The 21416-nt window shown below is 45.9% G+C and overlaps 1 protein-coding gene across 1 annotated transcript; it reads right to left on the minus strand.

Moving 5' to 3' along the window:
• Positions 1–15596: 15596 nt before the first annotated feature.
• On the minus strand, positions 15597–19294 carry chst3a (carbohydrate (chondroitin 6) sulfotransferase 3a). The gene is made up of 3 exons (XM_056291439.1): positions 19215–19294; positions 17528–18067; positions 15597–16308 (listed from the first exon to the last, which is right to left on the minus strand). The coding sequence occupies exons 1-3, from the start codon at positions 19292–19294 to the stop codon at positions 15597–15599; spliced, it is 1332 nt and encodes a 443-aa protein (XP_056147414.1).
• Between the last annotated feature and the right edge of the window lie 2122 nt (positions 19295–21416).

Here is a 21416-nt window from a genome sequence, read left to right on the forward strand (position 1 = left end):
CAGGTGGTGGTTCCCTGTATTGCAAAAACCATTAGAAAATCACTCCCTTGCAATTCTAATTTGATTATATTCGAGATGCTTAATAAGGTTAAAAGGTCCATATCTCATTCAATTGTGGTAGTACCAAAGACACGCCACCAGTGAGAGTACAGTGGATAGCCACTATTCGTGCTGAGTTGGGGCTCCTCTAGCAGAGCACTGGGCTAAAACCAGGCTCCGCTCTCTTACGATACTGTCCCGGCAGATTGTGGGCTTAACTAGCCCTATCCATAGTGAAGCCGGACCAGGCTTCTCCAGTGACAAACCTCACCGTCTCTCAGCGGAGCTACACAGAAAAGGACAATAGGGGAATCAACCGAGGGAAGGGAAAACGCTTGCAGCCACTTTGGCCGGTGTATGGGATCCCCTCTTTGTGGCTTTGTGGTACTTGAACTGTAGGTCATGAGAGGTTCCTATTCCCAACAGTCTAATGACCCAACACTTTCCACCCCATTTCATTCCTGCGACGGAGGAGGTGGGAGCTTGCACTAACTACCACCCACTCATTAATTATAAATCAGCCAATGGTTTGATTATTAAAAATGCAACATCGTTTTTTTTTTCTCTCTCTCTCCCGCCAGAGGACAAGTCCTCTGTGTTTTGTTGGGGAAGGGGGGGTTCCCCCTCTCGTGTTCTCCCTGGGGGCCGGTCATAAAGAACTTATCTGTTACAGTGGGCATAAATTATGCACAAAGGGCAAATAATGGCCGAAATTGCTAATCATAGCTCATGCAACATTAGATGGCCGGCCCAGTGGAGTGATTGACAGAGGGGTGCAGAAAGCTGATCGAAGATAGGGTGACACAGATGTTATTAGAGTCCATTATTGGGGCGCATTGTTGACTAACCTTGTTGGGGAACATGAGAGAGAGAGAGAGAGAGAGAGAGAGAGAGAGAGAGAGAGAGAGAGAGAGAGAGAGAGAGAGAGAGAGAGAGAGAGAGAGAGAGAAAGAAAGGGAAAGAGAGAGAGAGAGAGAGAGAGAAAGCGGTGTACAGGAGAACCCTGGCATTGCAACGGGGAAAGAGTGACGTCATTCTATTATTTTCCTGTATGCAAGTGGTGCATCGATAGACGGGCATGTGGGCCATGCGGTGGCCGTTACAAGATCGTTAAACCACTCCTAACAGCATGCATCATGTAGACTAATGAGGGTAGCACCAGAGCTGATGGTGGCATTGTCTCATTCGGATAAAGCTGACATTCCCACACTGAGATCCGTCCTTAATCCCAAACACTACGGTGATAAACTGAACCTGTTGGCGGGACCTCCCGTCTGGAAGATGTTCATCTGCACACTGTTATCTTGCCATTTTACCTCAGTGCAACGTACTTGGCTGACCCATTAAGTCTGCAGGTAAATGAAGGAGTGAAAAAGCATTTTACCACTACTAAGCTTACTGAGTGGAGGTAATGTCGTATGTCTGTCGAGGACGCTGATATTGATTTTGCAATATCTACCCTGTTTACATTGTGTTTTTTCCACACATAAAAACAACAATATGATTTACATCGCCCTCACCGTTTCCACCACACAAAACAAATACAAGTGCAACAAGACTGGGAGGGCAGGGGATGCCCCGCATAACACAGCTGCTGCCATTTGAAGGCCATATGCAAAAAGGAGGTTAAAGCCAGGCTGGACGGTATTAAGCAACTGGTGGTTTCATACTGTAGTACAAAAGCTAACTTGCATGAAAAACACATGAAACGAACACGACTTTCCTGCAGCAAAGCAATATTTTGGTTCAGTTAGATTTACATGTTTAAGCAGTTTGTGTGGCTAAGCAGCAGTCTTCCACAGCACAGGACTCAGACTCTGTTACACGGAAGTTTGACGCATGACGCCACGTTGAAGAAAACAGCCATTAGAAAATGTGTATACTGCTGTATAGGTAATTGCAGTATTTTTTCTTTTTTTGTGAATCAATTAATCAATGCAATTATCAGTCCGCAATTGATAACTATATATGGGAAGTCCTGATTTTGATATATACTGGTTTTCTCTCAGTATACATCGGAAATAGAGATGTCGCCTCATTGCTCGTCTGGGTAAATCTAATTTGTTTCTGATACCCATAACACTCATGCAGGACAGAAACAGGAAGCGGAAGCAGCATCACAGGTAAAAGAAAAAGGACTCCTTAGTCAAAGATGCTAAAAAAAAAGCAAGGCTCTAGTGAGCCTTGCAACAGGAACAACTGCCAGTTAAAACGCCTCACTATAGGAAGCTGAGGTGGGACAGACTGATAGAAGTAGTTTCCCCGTATCTACTCTGCATCCGGGTTTATTTTAAAGGCCTGCTTTTTAGCGGCTCGGACCGACAGCGGCGGACACAGTAATAAGATGGTCGTCAGCCCAGAGTTTTAAAGGTTTGTTGTCCCTTCTCTTTCTGTCACAATGATGGAGTGTCTCTCTGACAGGTGCTGTGATTTCCTTGACCCCATTGTATTCAAACAACACAGGCTCCTCACACAGGAAGAGCAGGAGGGAACAATGGCGCAGGTGAGTTTGGAAGCACCAAGCCCCCCGAGGGCTGTCTCCACCCGAGGGCTTGAGATATGTGTGTGTGTGTGTGTGTGTGTGTGTGTGTGTGTGTGTGTGTGTGTGTGTGTGTGTGTATTTTGGAAATAAATGAACAGGATTGAGTTGATATCAAGTTACAAGTGGATGACTGTTCAGAGTTGTGTTTTTGTTTTTTGCTCTCTGCAACGCACCGCTTTTTCGATTTTTCACATGCTTTTGAGACTTGCGCTGACACATTTCCTTATTCCAACACCTCACCACTAGAGGGTGCTCAATTCACGGGCATGAGAGTCGACCCCCTGGGCAGTTGAGGAGCGTTAATCCTGGATTTGAAAAGGGCCACCTGTCCTCTTCCTATTTCCCGGGATTATACAGAAACGTGAAGATGTTGCTTATTAAACTGCCTTTAAAATCTCCCTCTCTCTCTCTCTCCCTCTCTCCCTCTAGCTCGCTCTCTATCTATCGATCGATCTATCTATCCATCGATCTATCTATCTATGGCCTAAGAGAATCCTAAACACCACACATCCTCTTTATCTGCACTGCAGGTGTTGTTTTCCACCGTGCTCCACCTGGGGGGATTGCTCCGTATCGTCGTAGTTTATTAAGCCGGGGGACGTGTGTTTGAGGCCGGCCCTGCCTGACATTATTTGTGGATTAGTGCTGGCCCGCTCCCCCTTTGATGTGGCGCTCTTCCTGTTGAAATTCGGGGGGGGGGGCAGTTGAAGCGGAATAGAGAGAGACAGGAGTCACCCTCTGCTTTGTTTTAAGCTGCCAGAAAACCCAATCAGGCAGGTGAGATGTGAGGGCAGTTAAACACTGCATATGCAAGAGATCACCTTAGCACGAATGCACGGTAATTGAAAAAAATGCACACTTACACACGGACACACGCGGACCCTTGGAGGCAGCAGAAGCATAGTTACGAAGGTAAAATACAACAGAGAGGGAGGGGGGGGGACAAAGGTACACACACGTCTTCACACCTTTACGCACCACTTGGGAGTGAAAAGTTATACTTTCATCATGTGGGGTATACTGCCCTCTGCAGGCGCCATGTGAAATGACAGGCATACAAAGGCAGCCTTTTACACCAGCGTACGTCTTGAGAGTTTTTACTGGTAGCATAAGAAAGTTATTACTACAGCATTATCGAACTACTAATCATCTTGCAGTTCATGGCATACTGCATCGAGATGAACACATTTCTGAGTCGTTTCTCTTGTTGGGCAGGGATTCATTTTGGGGGTATTCCACAGAGCCGGTCTATTCAGGGGCACGGGCGGTGGTGCATGGCTAAATAGAGCCACCTTGGAAGGGCTAACACAAGACCTCTTTTAACAGAGACGCTCCAGAGGCATATGAGGGCACTATGTGTTCCACCCCAACCACAGGATTTATTTACCTTACCGAAAGCGGCAGCCAGTAAGAGGAGCGGGAGTTTGTTAGGAGAGAGGGGGCGGGTGCGGTGGCGTATAGAGAAGGTCTAAAGGAGAGGGAAGAGTTTAAGGGTACAGGAATGGCAAAATGCCCCCGACATGGAAAGACGATGACAGCATTTATGCACAGGGTGCAGTTGTGCGGACAAAGTCATCCCTGACACAGAGCTCCCAAAGTACGCAAAACACATCAAGTCAGCATCAAGAGGCCTGGGGTTGTTTGTTTTTCCAAAAGCAACAACTATGCATCCAAATCTCTTACAGTAAGAAGCTGAGCTGGAGCTGAGGATGTTTTAGAAAGAGGAGGGATAGGGCCTGAGGAGGCAGATAAGGGGGGGGCTGATTTCCTGTTTCCCTAGCCCTCTCACTTCCTTTACCCCGCATACAGTTAAGCCATTCAGCATGTGTTCACATGCACGTAAATATGTGTATCTTTTGGTTCATTTCTTTTCAAAGCGGTGTCGTGAGGTCTGTCTGTATTTTCCAGTGTCTACTGTATGTTGAACAATGTGTGTCCTGTGTTTGTACACAGGACACACATTATTCAACATACATGTGTGTCATGTGCACAAACACACTCTAGGACTATCATAGGATTGTCTGTGGTTTTATAGACAGCTCAACATGGCACAATCAACTTCCTGGGTAAGTTACAACCAAAGATGAAATAAATTCCAGGCAATGTAGAGATGCTGTTTAGGCTTCCCCACTGTGCACCTTGCCCCATGCAGCCATCCCCCCCCCCCCAATTTTACTTCTCTCCATTTCTTTATCATTATATAACATCTTGTAGCAAGCTGAGTTGAGCTCGGTTTGGTTTAACAAGGCTACTGTGCACATGTCCTGTTAGCAAAATATAACTATGCCACTATTCATCTGTGTACATCAAGTTGCACAGCTTCATATTTACAGAGCCGAGCATTGCACGGCACCCATAGTTTTTGTGGGTTTGCTTAGAAGCAAGATATTTGTCACATCATCTGTTATGATTAGATAATAAGGAGTGCCTACACTAAATGCAGTCAAGCGGATATGCACTCTTGGCTATGATGCGTTTACCATATGCATGTTTTTAGCCATATGCTCTATGATGTCAGTTGGTCGTGCCCAATGACACAACTTGGTCTCTGAAAAATCTAGATGTGGGTCAAATACCGTAGATGTTTTTGCACAAATTTGCTAATTATATAGGCCAAATATTATTTTTAGTTGAAATATTCAGAAAAAAAGACTCTCTCGACAAGTACTAGATTATTTGACACATTTTTCAACAAAACCGAAATGCAATAATGCTGAGGAAAGATATACCAACGACTCAAAATATTTTCTAATACTTGAAAAAATACTATAATACACAATTTAAGGTACATTGGATTGACCTAAGGTCTTATAAACGCTTATTGACGCATTAGCTCCACCCACTGGGCAGGTAGAGTTACAACCTCGCAGTGGTTGAGCACACCTGACATTAATTCACTGAGCTGTTATGTGCACGTTTGTAGTTTTTTTTATAGTGCTCCTATTTTGTTTAGACCAGTTTTTTTTTTCTTCCTGGTAACCAGCCTTACTACTCCCTTTTAAAGCAATTTTGGACTACATGCCATTTTCTCAAGCTAAAGCTCTGGTCCCCCAACAAGTATTTGTTGGTGCTTGGAGGATTGTTTCTCTTGATTAAAACCACACCAGAATTTACAGCCTAATCCATCAGCGCACTCATGAGCGTGATCTCCCACTCGGAGGTCGGAACTTTCCCACTTCCCAGTTGCTCATGAACACATTACATGCAACAGCTCTAGTCACAGCTGATGAGCCTCAATTTTGGGCACGGGTACCACTGTTCAACGACATAAACACTGAATTCAGTCTGTCATTAAGTTGATTTGTGCTTTATGAAAAAGCAGAAGGGCTTATTTCATGAATGGACTGACAGAGCGGTCAGATTTTTCAGGTGGCGGGAGACAGTAAAGCTCTGTCAACAGCTTAGTTAGGCATCGCACGGACACAAGCATCCTCATTCAGGGACCCCTTCATGGAACATTTCAGACTTCATCTGCAAGACAGGAAACAATACCAAGCACAGCATGCACAAAAATTAGAGTTGAGGGTGATTCCAACATAGGGAAAAGTCATGGATGTATCGAAACCATTGAACATTTTCATGGTGTATGATATATACATATATATTTATTTATTTTTTATTATTATTTTTTTAACCTCATGGCAAATCAAGTGGGAGAAATTTGGATCTCTTTTGTACATTTGTACTGAATATTTGACATTAGCTGAAATAGCGGCAGGAGGGATGCAGCCCCCTGCCACTGCTAGTACAGCATTTTGGCCAAACTTTCTACATCGCAACTGCAAACACATCATTACTTTGTGCCACTAAAGGATGGAGCTATTATACGATCTCTGGGTGGGAACCCCTAACTTAAAAGTGGTTTGTCACAAAAAAAAAGAAAGGAAAAAAAACCCCCACCTCATTGTGTATTACCATGGAAACAACCATTGCATTTCTGTGGGTTGCTATGGTGACAGTCAGCATCAGGGGAAAAGTGTGGGGCGCACATTTCATTCTGACCCGCAGCTGTGAACTCTGAACCCCTTTCCTGTTGCTAGGGCGTGAGATGGAGAGAAAGAATGCCGCCTTGAATGGGCTCCCTGTTTCTGTCTGTTTTCTCTGCTTCTGCTCATTCCCACCTAAACTTATCGGGGACTCCTCTCAACAAGCCATATCAGGGCCTTCAGTCACACTCAGTGAATGCAACCGAGTGATAAACCGCCTTATCTTAAAAGGACAAATAAGCACATGGTAAAAATACATCAAGGAAGATAGATTATGATTGATGATAAATCATGATCAGAGAAAGTCCCAAGATGGCTTGGGTAAAGGCTCCGACATCACGTCAGCTCAGCACACAGCGAGGAGGACTTGAAGCATTCCCATCCCGGGCCTTTACGTCAACCATTTTCTACACAATTTTCCTGTGCTAAAGGGAACAGCGAGTGTAATTCCTACTAGTTGTCTTCTGAGTGCTTTAATTTCTGCTATTTTTTTCCGCAGATGTTCATTTCAGCTCACATGTACGCACTCTCCCCCCTCTGTAGTGTAAAGCGACACCGGAGGAGTTAATCTGCATCAAGCCTGAGAGACATCACATGGCCCCTCCAGCAGGCTGCATGGCAGCTTCCTATTGGCACCAGAACAGCGATACAGAAACACTCACAAGTCTCATAAATGCTCAGACATGCCTGACACTTTTCTGACATGCACTCACCATTACAGGCTACCAACCCATGCATTGATCTAAATAGCATATTCTATCCTTTTAAACCTTCTAAAAAATCTCAAATGGCTAAAATGTGCTACTGTTAAATCTAACCGTGTAGCAGACCTTGCAAGGTAGTGACTGTGTGTAGAATTACATCTCCAGAAATGTGTTTCAAGGAAAGCAACCCCCTTATTACACACACAGAGAGAAATCGATGCAATAATGCACAGGCAGGTATTTACCTGCCTGTGGATTATTGAATTATGTATGCTCTGACGAAGGACTGACAGACCGAAAGCTTAAACATAGTGATATACTGCATAGATCTAAGTATGCAGAAATATTTTCTATCAGTTCGGACTCATTGATGCTTTCCAGCACCCTAGCAAAGATGTAGCCGGGCGGAGCGGTAGTCATCCTGCATTACACACAGGGAAACCGAAATGCATCATTGCCAACTCCCTGAAATATATATTTTTTACTACTTTATTAATCCCCGTGGGGGGAAATTCTTTCCCTGCATTTAACCAATCCTAGCTGTGTAGCTAGGAGCAGTGGGCAGCCGCCGTGCACCACCCGGGGACCGACTCCAGTTCGTCTAGCCATGCTTCGGTCAGGGGCACAGACATGAGTATCAACCCTAACATGCATGTCTTTCTGATGGTGGGAGAAACCAGAGCACCTGGAGAAAACACACTGCAGACACGGGGAGAACACGCAAACTCCACACAGAAGACGACCTGAGATGACCCCCAAGGTTGGACAACCCCGGGATTCAAACCCAGGACCTTCTGGCTGTGAGGCGACAGCGCTAACCACTGGGCCACCGTGCCGTCCATAATAGTTCTCTATCTGTTGTAATTTATTGTATGCTTTCATAATGCTTTTTCCTATCTTTTGCCTGTAAAGCACTTTGAATGACCTCTGCGATGATAAGGTGCTATACAAATAAACGTGCCTTGCGTTGCCTTGCCTTACATGAGGATAGGGCGTGTTGTCACAAGGCTGGTTTATACTACAAACCATGCAAGAAATTCACTGGGAATTTACGAAATCCAACAAGTACATTTACAAAAAAAAAGCAAACATAAAATAGAAATATATATAGTAATACAGATACACACACACACACACACACACGTGCGCACACACACACGCACACACAATCACTTCACAACATGATGAGAATACCGTGGACACAAGTGGCTGTGCATGTCATCATCTACAGACATTTCCTTTGCATCCTCCTCTCCAGGGCCTCCTCCACGTCTACAGGCCAGGGAATAGTAGAAACTTGCTGTGGCTCTTCTGTTACTCTGACCTGCTATTGGTAAATCTAGAGGGGGGTAGACACCATCTCTTGTGTCTCGGCATTTTTAAAATCCATTTCAGGCTCACACAATTAACTCTTCAGAGCAAATCAGGTTTCGTTCAGGTCTCGGTCCAGGGGCAACAAGCACAGTCACAACATGACTGACGCTCTTGGAAAGATGAGGGTATGTATTTGTACTCACAGAGTCTCAGTATAAAGAGGAAGCACCTGGTATTACTATGGAGTTACATGAGGATTGTTAACATGGAGAGAAATGCATGCTTGTTTGAAATCGGTGAACTGCTGCACACCCATCGCATGGGGACACAACCAGCTGCTCCAACAATTACGCCTCCTTTGGAGGCTCCTAGGTCATAGAAAATCGACTATCATAAAGCAGCTTTTTTTTCTTCCTTTTTCACCCCCTTTTTCTCCCCAATTGTATCCAGCCAATGTAGTGATATAACGCCATGTATATACACTGGAACTACACTAGGTGTTATGTACTACCCGGACTGTTATTATGGTTACACCACTACCATGTTTGGTTATTACGTCTGCCTACTGAGCCACGATTAAACCTGAGTTCTATAACCCGGTGTGGTCATTGATCCTCGACCAATACTACCCCAAGTATTACTTCATGGTGGCAGCGGTAAAGTACTCTCTATGAAGAATGAAGATAGACTGATAAAACTGTCCGTGGATAATTTCTATCATCATTCAAGCAAGAGTGCGCCGGAGCTGAGCTAGCCGCAAAGCTAACTAGCTAGCTAGCAACAGGAGACGTCATGGCATCGCATCTACCGACGATGAATTGGTCAGACCCGGACCTGGGTGAGGCAATTTCACTGTATAAACAGAAAATGACTCTGTATTTAGAAGATGAAGAAATAAATGGCGCAGCTAAACAAGCTAGGAAAATATGTCGTGGAATCGGAGATGAAGGATTAAAAAGACTGAACGCCAGTGGTCTCACCGATGATGAAAAGAAAAAGCCTGCCAAACTATGGGACTTCTTTGAAAAACAGCTGAAGTTGAACGTAAATTTCAGAATCCATAGACTGCAACTGATGCAACACAGACAGAAACCAGATGAGAATATTGATGATTTTGTGACCAGAGCCAGAACACTAGCACAGAAATGTCAGTTTTCAGACGAAGAGCTTAACGAGCATATGACTGAGCTTATTATTGCGAGCGATCCCCGTGATGCCCTGAGGAATGATCTATACAGCAAACCAAAAGGATATTCCTTAGCAGAGGTTCTGGCTGAGGGACGAAAATATGAAGCCCTGACAGCAGGCAATGAACAGTTAGACAAACTTAGCCTGTCACACAATGAGAGAATCCACGCTGTGGACAGGGACCGCATATGTCGTAACTGTGGGAGAAGCCACAAACCACGTCGATGTCCTGCATATGATGATGAATGCAATGCGTGTGGTGCAAAAGGTCACTGGGAGCGGTGCTGCAGGAAGGCCAAATGAGAGCGCCAGGAACACTCCAGCCAGAGCAGGAGCGGGGGAAGTAAGTCCCACACACCACAAGAGAAACAGCACAAGCGCAAAACCTATATAGACAAAAAGCAACGGAGCAGGACTCACATACATGCTGTAGAGAGTAGCAGTGAAACAGACAGTGAGAACGAAAGTACTTACCAGAAACAGTTCCACTCCAGAACTATCAGTGAAAAGTGCATGCATAGCATAGACAGCAAGCCGGCCAGAGAGGAGGCGTACACAGTCCTGAAGGTGACACCAGCTGACCTACCTGGTCGTGGATACACACTACGTTTGAAGATAGACACAGGTGCGTCAGGCAACACACTCCCATTGCGTACCTTCAAGCAGATGTACGGTGAAAATGCATGCACCCAGAAACGACTGAAAAAAACCAACAGGAGGCTATCTGCATACAGTGGTCATGCCATCCCCTGCCTAGGCACCATTGACATTCCATGCCAGTTCAAAGAATCCAAATGGATCAATGCAAAGTTCTATGTTGTAGACGTACCAGGGCCAGCCATAGTTGGGCTGCCAACATGTGAACTGTTAAACCTAGTGACTGTCAATGTAGATGCAGTGACCGAGAAAGGACATGCAAACCAGAAAAAAGTCAACATAAGACAGACAAAACCCAAAATGACCATATCTAACAGTGCAGACCTAAAGAGAGCATACCCAGACCAGTTTGACAAAATTGGCAACTTCAGTGGAAAGGCCAAGCTCTTCCTGAAAAAGGATGCTGAACCATTCATAGACCCACCACATAAGTGCAGCATTCACATCAAAGACAAACTGAAAGATGAACTGAATAACCTAGTCGAACAAGATGTGTTAAGAAAAGTAGAACAGCACACAGACTGGTGCTCGAGTCTGGCATACAGCACAAAGAAAGACGGTTCCCTTCGCATATGCTTAGACCCCCAAAAGCTTAATGCCAGCCTTAGGAGATGCCCACACAAGATTCCTACTGTGGAGGAACTGAACCCGAAGTTTGCAAATGCAAAAATATTCAGCAAATTTGACGCAAAAGCTGGATATTGGTCAATACACCTAGAGGAAGAGTCACAACTGCTAACCACATTCCGAACTCCATTTGGTAGATACTGCTGGAAACGTTTGCCATTTGGTCTCAGTGTCTCTCAAGATCTCTTCCAGGCAAAGATGGACCAAATCCTGGAGGGGCTCGACGGTGTCGTCAGCATAGCCGATGATATCGCAGTCTACGGAGCAAGCGAAGAGGAGCATGACAGGAACCTGACCAACCTGATGGAGAGAGCAGCCAAGACAGGTATTGTGTTCAACAGTGACAAGTGCACAATCAAACAGACAAGCATCTCATTCTTTGGCAACCTGTACACAGACAAAGGTATCAAACCTGACCCAGCCAAAATCAGGGACATCCAGAAAATGCCGACACCCCAGAACAAAGATGAACTGAGCAGATTCTTGGGGATGCTGACCTACCTGTCACCCTACATCCCAAAGTTCGCAGACAAAGCACACACACTGAGGGTGCTGCTGAAAAGTGACATGCCTTGGACATGGGACACTGACCACCAAAAGAGCTTTGAGGACCTGAAATCAGTTATCAACGAACATGACTGCCTGAAGTACTATGATCCAAGCACACCTCTGACACTTGAGGTCGATGCATCACAGAAAGGACTGGGCGTGGCATTAGTGCAGAACAAAAGACCCATAGCTTTTGGCTCAAAGACACTGGACGACTGCCAATCCAGGTACAGCAACATAGAGCGAGAAATGCTGGCCATAGTCTATGGAATGCAGCGATACCATACCTACCTGTATGGGAAGTCATTCATTGTAGTTACAGACCACAAACCCCTCGTTACCGTATGCACAAAGCCACTGCATGCCGCCCCGCCACGGCTTCAGCGAATGCTGATAAAAATACAAGGATACAACTATGAGGTCACGTATCGACCAGGAAACCAGATGGTCCTGGCAGACACACTCAGCCGACTACCCAACCCTGAGAACAACAGCAACATCGAGCTGGACGAGCGCATTGACGGAATAGAGGCAGAAGTCGAGGATCCAGAGATGCTCGCTGTTGCAATGATAAACTTCTCTCCCGAGAAACAGGACGCACTCCGCACGGAAACCACCAGCGACCCCAGACTCAATGCACTGAAAGAGCTGATCCACCAGGGATGGCCAGACAACATCAAAGCTCTACCAAGACAACTACGTGAGTACTGGTCATTCAGAGATGAGCTCGCAGTTGAAGCAGGAGTCATATTCAAAGGCAGACAGGTGCTCATCCCAGACTCCATGACTGATTCTATACTCGAACAGCTGCATGTAGGACACCAGGGCATCGAAAAGACACGGCGACTGGCAAGAGAAAGTGTCTACTGGATCAGAATGAACGATGACATCGAAAGAGTCTGCAGGTCATGTAGCGTATGCGTGTAACATCAGGATGCAAACCCACACAACACACCGTCAAAACCATGGCAATCCCTAGCTTCTGATCTATTCGAGATCGATGGACATCAGTATTTACTGATTGTGGACAGATATTCTAAGTTCCCTCTAGTGGATGAAATGCCCATGCCTGTGTCCAGCCGGGCAGTTGCACAAAAAATGGAAATGTACATGTCTCTTTTTGGAAGGCCTGACGAGATACTTACAGATAATGGACCCCAGTACACAGGGCACGCGTTCCAGAAATTCACGGCTGACTGGGGAATCAGGCACGTGACAAGCTCACCCCACTATCCAAAAAGCAATGGATTCATTGAGAGGCATGTGCGACACATCAAATCCATTGTGAAGAAAACCATGAGACGAGGAGGTAACATACAAGTTGCCTTACTACAGGTCAGAGCAACACCCATCGACAGTAAACTACCATCACCAGCAGAACTGATCTTCGGAAGGCCAGTCACCACCCTGCTGCCGAGTCGAGGGGACCCAGGCAAGGAGGAAAACCGACTCCACCTGGAGCAGAGAACAGCAAACATGAAGGAACATCATGACCGCAGCAGCGGCAGAGAACTACCTCCACTCGGTCCCGGACAGCACGTATCTGTCCTAAACAAGGAAAAAGGGACTTGGTATGCAGCCACCGTCGTACAAAAGTGCGATGAGCCAAGGAGCTACATTGTGCAGACATCAAATGGGAACAAACTCAGACGTGGCAGGAGCCACCTGCGGGAAATTCACCACCCCCATGCACTGAGGAGCGCAAGAACCCACTTCACAGAACCTCAACGGGACACTCATGCAGCTGGAACTTCTTCCAGCCAAACCTGTGAAACACACAAGACAGTACGCACAAGATATGGAAGAGCTGTTTCCAAACCAGTTCACTACAAGGACTATGAGTAGAGACAATCACACACAAAAGGAGGGCTCTGAATATGTTTATATTTTGATACTGTAAAAATTGAAAACTAAACAGGGGGGATGTAGTGATATAACGCCATGTATATACACTGGAACTACACTAGGTGTTATGTACTACCCGGACTGTTATTATGGTTACACCACTACCATGTATGGTTATTACGTCTGCCTACTGAGCCACGATTAAACCTGAGTTCTATAACCCGGTGTGGTCATTGATCCTCGACCAATACTACCCCAAGTATTACTTCATCCAATTACCCCACTCTTCCGAGCAGTCCCGGTCGCTGCCCCACCCCCTCTGCCGATCCGGGGAGGGCTGCAGACTACCACATGCCTCCTCCCATACATGTGGAGTCGCCAGCCGCTTCTTCTCACCTGACAGTGAACAGTTTCACCAGGGGGACGTAGCGCGTGGAAGGATCACGCTATCCCCCCCCCCCCCCCAGTTCTCCCTCCCGCCCCGAACAGGCGCCTCGACCGACCAGAGGAGGCGCTAGTGCCGCGACCAGGACACATACCCCACATCCGGCTTCCCACCCGCAGACACGGCCGGAGGTAAATAAAGCTGCATTTTTCACCGACTAAACTTTAAATAACTTTTTTTTCCCCAGATGTACCGACACATTCATTCCTACACAAGTCACAAAGCTGAACTAGGAGCACCTATAAAGACATCACTGTGCCCTCGCGTTGATCCCTCCATGACAAACTGTTTGCTCTTTTACTTCACACACCGTGTCGCTGTGTAATCAAGACGCAGACAGTTTCGCCGTGGACTTTATTCCCAAATGAATGAACGTTATTGTTGGCTATTAAGCTCAGACTGCGTCCTTTGTGCTGTTGTAGCCCAAGACGCCGCTCTCCTTTTTTAGCCATATTCTTCTTAGCATGCGGTGGGGGTTTGCCGGCTCCTATGTTTCATTTTCCTATTATTTAACTTGTCCATACCAAGGCAGTGAATGCACCGTGCACGAGCTCATAATGCGTACCCCCTCCCGCGACCGGCACGGCGGTTTAAACGCTGCCAACCTGAGCATAATGCAGCCATTGATGGAGACGCACAGTGCTTACCTTTATAGACCATCGACGGTAAGAGTATGGCTCTGAGCCACGTGCTGCTCTCGAGGCCACCAAATGACGCGACAGTTACGCGTGGTGGACCCCTTAAAGAGACCGAGACGCCTGCAACTCATTTAGCGGCTTACAGCAGCATTTAATACAGCAATCTGAATAGCTTTAATGCATCCTGAATTAACCTCTTTTTATGGCGTATTAGAATGGCACAGATATGGTCATTGATAACATATGGCATTGGACATCAAGATCACATTTTGGCATGGCATGGACAAGCATTACTAAGACCAACTCCCCAAAAAAAACAAAAAAACCTACACTCACATTCACGTCTCCTGAGTCGGATATGTTAGTCACACTAGATCATCTCTAAGCTAAACCAGAATTTCTGTGCTTTTAATCAAAAGTCTAGTCTAGCACGTCTATCAAAAGAAACACAAAGCTGCACACATCTCTCTCTCTCTCTCTCTCTCTCTCTCTCTCTCTCTCTCTCTCTCTCTCTCTCTCTCTCTCTCTTTCTCTCTCATACACACACATCCAGTCACACAACATATGCAATCACTTCACTGTCAAGGTATTAGTTTTAACCTGAAACTTGTCTCAAATTATCAGCATATTATCAGCAACAATAACATCTCATATACCTTAATAAAATACTTTCATAATATAATGTAATAATCTACTACAAGCCAGGCTTGCTATCTATGCTCATCTGATTCATATGAAACATTGCCTGTGTAATATAGACCTTGAAAACTAGCCTGTTCCAACAAAAATAATTTTCCTGCAAATAAATACGCTCTCGACTGACATGTTCGGTATAAATTCTCTGGTGCATCATTTAGCACGATGTCCATCCCTTAAAATCCACTGAGGCACATATCTGGCAAGGGGGATATGTCTTCTGAAGGTCCAAATGTCTAGTAAGCAGAAGATTCTTTTTTCTTGGCACAATAGTTTTTCAGCAATGGCCCCTCGTAGAGCTCATCCCGCAACTGCAATTTTTCTCTTTTTTTCCTTTTTCTTTTTCTCAATACATACACGGCTCCATCACTGATAATATGAGTAGTGAAACAACCTCTCCTCCAGTAAGCTGATGGATTTATTGAGTAGCGTCTCTTCATCATCCACAAACTTATACCCAAACAGCTCCATGGTGGGTCCACACACCTTCTGCACTACCTGAGCCAGTTTGAAGGGTATGCTAAACCTCCACTTCAGTGCCTGCTCTGAGGAGTTTTTTTGGGTGGAGTAAACCCCACTAGCCTCCTGCGTGGTCTGGGTGTTCCTCAGAATCCACTCCCTGGCTTGAGGGCTGAAAGGTATCCTTGCGAACCGGTACATCTCCTCTGCCCTCTGCATGGGGTAGTGGGCTATGTCCTCATATCGCACTAGCATGTAGCGCCCCCTCAACCAGGCAGGCTGGCTCAGCCCCACCTCTGCCGACACCCTGATTTGGTCACAGTTTCCTTTTAGCCTCTTCACCTCCTCGTCATCTTCAGGCACCTGGCCGTCCTGCGCCCAGGCCTTCCATGTCTGGTACTTTGAGGAGAAGGCCACCATGCGGGAGGCTAGGATGGCCCGCGGATCTCTCACAAGCTGGATTACCCTCACATCCAGGCGAGGGTCTTCTACTAAGGGGCGTAGTGTATCCAGCTGTCGCACACGAACCGTCTTAATGGCATGGTGTCTTTTAGAGAGGCAGGATTCAGAAGCAAGGGTCAAGTTGAGGGGTCCACAACGTCGGGTTTTACAGTGGTACCTGGGCGAAGAAAAGGAAAAATGTTTTACACAATAATTACCTTGCCATAGCATTACAATTAATTTTCCTTCTCAAAGGGAAACAATCACAATTTTGGCAATATTGGTAAACTCTTTTCCACACAATCTGGCAGTGTTTCACATAGAAGACTGCTCAGTATTATGGCTGCTAATGAAGCGTTATCCTCACAACCTTTATATAGAGATAAAAAATTGGAAATCGTGATCGTTTCCATTCTCATTCCCCCCCCCTTTTTTTTCTCCCCAATTGTACCTGGCCAATTACCCCACTCTTCTGAGCCGTCCCGGTCACTGCTGCACACCCTCTGCTGATCTGGGGAGGACTGCAGACTCCTCCGATACATGTGGAGTCACCAGCCACTTCTTTTCACCTGACAGTGAGGAGTTTCTGCAGGGGGACGTAGCGCGTGGGAGGATCATGCTATTCCCCCCTGTTCCCCTTCCCCCCCGAACAGGCGCCCCAGCCAACCAGAGCAGGTGCTTGTGCAGTGACCATGACACACATACCCACATCTGGCTTCCAACCGTAGATTATTTCCTGTTATTATTTCCTGTTATACAGTATCCAAGGGCTGAGAGAGCCAGGGCACATGCATTTCATTGCATTTGAAGGTACATGGTACTTTTTTTTTTTTAGTGGAATTTTTCCCCCTTTTTTCCCCAAATTGTATCTGGCCAATCACCCCACTCTTCCAAGCCGTCCCGGTCGCTGCCCCCCCCCTCTGCCAATCCGGGGAGGGCTACAGACTACCACATGCCTCCTCCGATACATGTGAAGTTGCCAGCTGCTTCTTTTCACCTGACAATGAGGAGTTTCGCCAGGGTGACGTAGCACATGGGAGGATCATGCTGTTCCCCTCAGTCCCCCCTCCCTCCCAAACAGGTGCCCCGACCAACCAGAGGGGGCGCTAGTGCAGCAACCAGGACACATACCCACATCCGGCTTCCCACCCGCAGACACGACCAATTGTGTCTGTTGGGACACCCAACCAAGCCGGAGGTAACACAGGGATTCAAACCGGTGATCCCCCGTGTTGGTAGGCAACGGAATAGACCGCCACGCCACCTGGACACCCTGCTACATGGTACTTTCTTTCATATGTATATGATAGTAAAGAGAAACTTGAACTTGAACTTTTAACATTCAACCGATGCGAGCTTGGCAACAGACACACTATTTCCTGAAGATTTTACAATACCTCTCGAAAACATCCTTGACCACAGGACTGCAAACAGGTTCTTCACAGAGGGATAAGCTAGATTCTCTGCGGAAGAGGTCTGGGGTGACGTGGTCCTGAGGCAGCGGAGAGATGAACTTCTCAAGAGGACCAAAATCACACAGGAAGAGTCCCTGGAGAACGTCTCTGTAGATCCCTGCCGACACCGACCCGTTTGAGCCTCCGGCAGCCATGGTCAGCATGCGCTCCACATGCCACAAAGGCTCAAACAGGTAGAACATGTTCTCACCATGCTGGTTGAAAAACTCCCCGACAAATGAGGAGCCGGTTCTAGTCGTGGCCAAGAGTAATATGTGTTTATGGCTGCCACTGTAGCTGCCTATATCCTCTTCTTCATCCTGCTCCTCGGTAGGGTTGGAATAATTCAGTTTCATGTCACCAAGTCTGGAGAGCAGCAGTTTGAGCATGGCCATGGAGCCGTTTTGCGTTGCATTGTTGTAACCTAATGGGGTTTGCGGGGTCTGCTGCGGGGTCTGTCTTTGGATCAGCTTGTCAGAGACCCTAATGAAGAGAAAGAGGTTTCATCACAACAAATTGGCTTCATACACATGCAGCAGCATACACTCTTGATTTATTTATTTATATATTTATTTGGATTCCCCCCCCCCTTGTTCTCCTCAGTTGTATCTGGCCAATTACCCGACTCTTCTGAGCCATCCCAGTTGCTGCTCCACCCCATCTGCTGATCCGGGGAGGGCTGCAGACCTCTCCCACTCGGAGAGGTCTGCGGCCCTCTCCCACTAGCAGATTACTTACACACATGCTTCCTCTGATACATGTGGAGTCACCAGCCGCTTCTTTTCACCTGACACTGAGGAGTTTTGCCAGGGGGACGTAGCACGTGGGAGGATCACGCTATTACCCCCAGTTCCCCCTCCTCCCTGAACAGGCACCCCAAGTGACCAGAGGAGGCACTAGTGCAGCAACCAGGACACACGTGTTACCTCCGGCTTGGTCGGAGGTAACACGGGGATTCAAACCAGAGATCCCTGTGTTGGTAGGCAACAGAATAGACTGCTATGCCACCCGGACGCTACTTTTGATTTATTAGCAGAAACTCTTATCCAAGGCAACTTGAAATAAGTGAATGATACCAGTTCAGTTTTTGTTCAACACTTCCCGAAGACCTTTAGTTGGATAAAACCCAAGACGTTCCTGTTAATGTCTCTCCAGCCATAAGCCCACCCTAACATGCAAGCTATGAATGGGCTGTCCACTGACCTTATTAATATAACTAATCAATATTGATGGTGAGGGACACAGAAAAGCGAGAAATTGCTGTGAGGAGACGATCTTAGGTCATTGGACAGAGATATGTGGTTTCAGAGACAAGGGACTTAATCGCTTAACTGTCTCTCAGCAGTTTTGGAGAGTAAGGGATAATCAGATAGTTTTCTCAACTGATATTGACCTAAAGACACTTGCAAAAGATGCAGCGTGAAAAACAAACATAGGAAAGAGGGTTTTGTGGAATTCAATGTTCAGCCAGCCGGTGCACATGAGGGTCTAGAGACAAGGGTCTGGACTCGTGCACCATCACTAGTTGGTGATGCTGGTTATCACTCCGATCAGAGCACTCAGACATATAATCCCCTCTGACTCAACTTTTCTGAAAAATGAATGTCACACTTTGTTCCCATTCCATTACCTTGATAAGATATTGCTCTCCTTTTCAATAATGACCAGGGCCACTACACAGATGAAGACTATAGCATACTTGGTCCTCATTCTTATTCTCGGGTCTGTTGTAAGATGTCTAGACAGTCTTTGTGTTAATTGATGGTGGTTGTCTTGCAGAAGCCTGCTCACTCAGCTCTCTAGTCATTGCTTGCCATACAGAGAATTATGCTTCAATCTGGAATAAGGAAAACAGATGTTAAGCAATGCCTTAAAACTGAAATGCAAAATAAATCATGAGAAAAAATAAAAAATAAAACATCAGAAACTTTCGCTGATATAAATTTACTTAAAAGAGGACACAGCAACCCGTTGCTTGGTGGACCTCAAGTCCTAAATTGGCCCTATACAAAGCTGTAAACTGAAGCTATGTGTTATAGTTTGCTCTCATGTTCTGGTTAATTTGACTGAAACCTGGAAAAGCCATGGCATGAACATAGGGGTGGAGTAGGGAGAAAATGATGAACGGAAGTGGCACTAACTGGCAAGGACTTGTTTAATTTCAGTGGTTTCATTTAGTTTCAACAGGATACAGATGACTCGTAGAAGGAAAAAGGGCGACTTCAAGACTGAAAATGAGTCTTAGCACAAAACAAGGTTGTATTTCAGTGCCAGTAAACTCAGCAGAACATTTTCTAACTTAAGGTACCAAACATGAAAAACGGATGTTGGGCAAACCCAGACTCCAGGTTTGAGTGTGAGTTTAATGATCAACCATTCAAATTAAACAAAACACACAAAAAAAAAAACTTGTGGCACTGTTATGGAATGAAGCCTTAGTGCAAAATCATGCATTAATGTAAAAAGCACAGGGACCATATATATCTACAAATAAAAAGTGCATTACAGGTGTAAAGTCAAAACGCCATGAAAGCACTGAATATGTGAGCAATCCCATAATCAATCCTGATTCCAGCTCCTCACAAGTGTCCTGAATGCAAGACAGGAAATGCAGAGGGGTACAGGGCATGTCTGGGCTTGGTGGGCTGCAAACTAAAACATGTGCTTTGCCATGACAGATAAGTATTAATGCTGTGGGAATACCCAAAGAGGACTTCTCAGATTACTTGCACGCAAGACTGCAAAGTCCAGTAAGGTTTTGCAGGATACCTCATGCTGACATAGTCTTACCAGCTGGCCAAACCAATGGGTGTCTTTTGCTCTTCCCCACAGAATCTCAAGTGGTTGTGTTACACTAACATTGGGTTTTCTCATGTTTTTGACAATTCAATCTGGAACGAAACAGAAACTCAACCCAATGAAAATTATGGGCAATAAATATTCCCGCATTATCATATCTCTATGTCTGGGAGCTGTATTTCCCCAATGCAAAACCTCCCCGCCATTTGGACCTGTCAAGAGAGGGAATCATCTGTACAAAGCATATCATTAAGGAAAGAGACAGTTTTCGAGCTGTTGTGGACTGATTGTGTGCTCTGTAAGTAAATATCACCCAATTATCTGAGCTTATTACACCATAGCCGTCAAACTGTCAGGCTGAAGCACTTGAGCTGAGTGCTTTTACATATTCAGAAGTCGCTGAAGCGTTTGGCAAATCTGACTATCTGCTCAAGCAGAAACACACATCACTCTGTTTATCATCTCACTACAAATTAAATTAATAGCTGCCTTCACAGCCTCGATGCAGGATCTCATAGCTATCTATGTATATGCCACACACTAAACGTCTGGTGAGGAGTCTTGCTGTTCATCCAGGAGCACTAATGTAAACAATTAACAGCGCTGGGCAAATACTGAAAACCATTTTGATTTGTCTTGGCCTCGTCTCTGATGTTTATATGGATTTCACCAGTAAATATTGGTTTTGATGACTCCAAAAAGCCCTAATGTTGCCAAGCGGTAAAGCAAAATAAAATGCATATCTTTCTTATTCTGTAGCGGGGGGGGGGGGTCATGTTATGTCGAGGCCTATAAGAACAGAACAGATGGGACTGGTGTGGTGCGTGGTCTGTGAAGGGGGGGAGGTGTGACAGAGAATATGAATAAATGTGTGCATTGCCATTGCACCCCTTATCAGAATAAACACAGCCAAAGGAAGGGATCTGGTTTGCCACACGTTCGACATCCTCGGCTATGTGAGAAATACGGTTCAATCGAGAAAAGCGTGGACAAAACCTAAACCAGGGCACCAAACCACGATGCCTACAGATAT

The sequence above is a fragment of the Lampris incognitus genome, chromosome 13 (assembly GCF_029633865.1).
Source record: "Lampris incognitus isolate fLamInc1 chromosome 13, fLamInc1.hap2, whole genome shotgun sequence".
In the NCBI taxonomy this organism is placed as follows: Eukaryota; Metazoa; Chordata; class Actinopteri; order Lampriformes; family Lampridae; genus Lampris; species Lampris incognitus.

Excerpts from the sequence above, each read along its gene's own strand:
- chst3a (XM_056291439.1), bottom strand. The coding sequence starts at position 19,294 with ATGAGGACCAAGTATGCTATAGTCTTCATCTGTGTAGTGGCCCTGGTC. Across the intron at positions 18,068-19,214 it reads GAGAGCAATATCTTATCAAG|GGTCTCTGACAAGCTGATCC; the intron begins GTAATGGAATGG and ends TCTCTTCATTAG. Across the intron at positions 16,309-17,527 it reads GTCAAGGATGTTTTCGAGAG|GTACCACTGTAAAACCCGAC; the intron begins GTATTGTAAAAT and ends TTCTTCGCCCAG.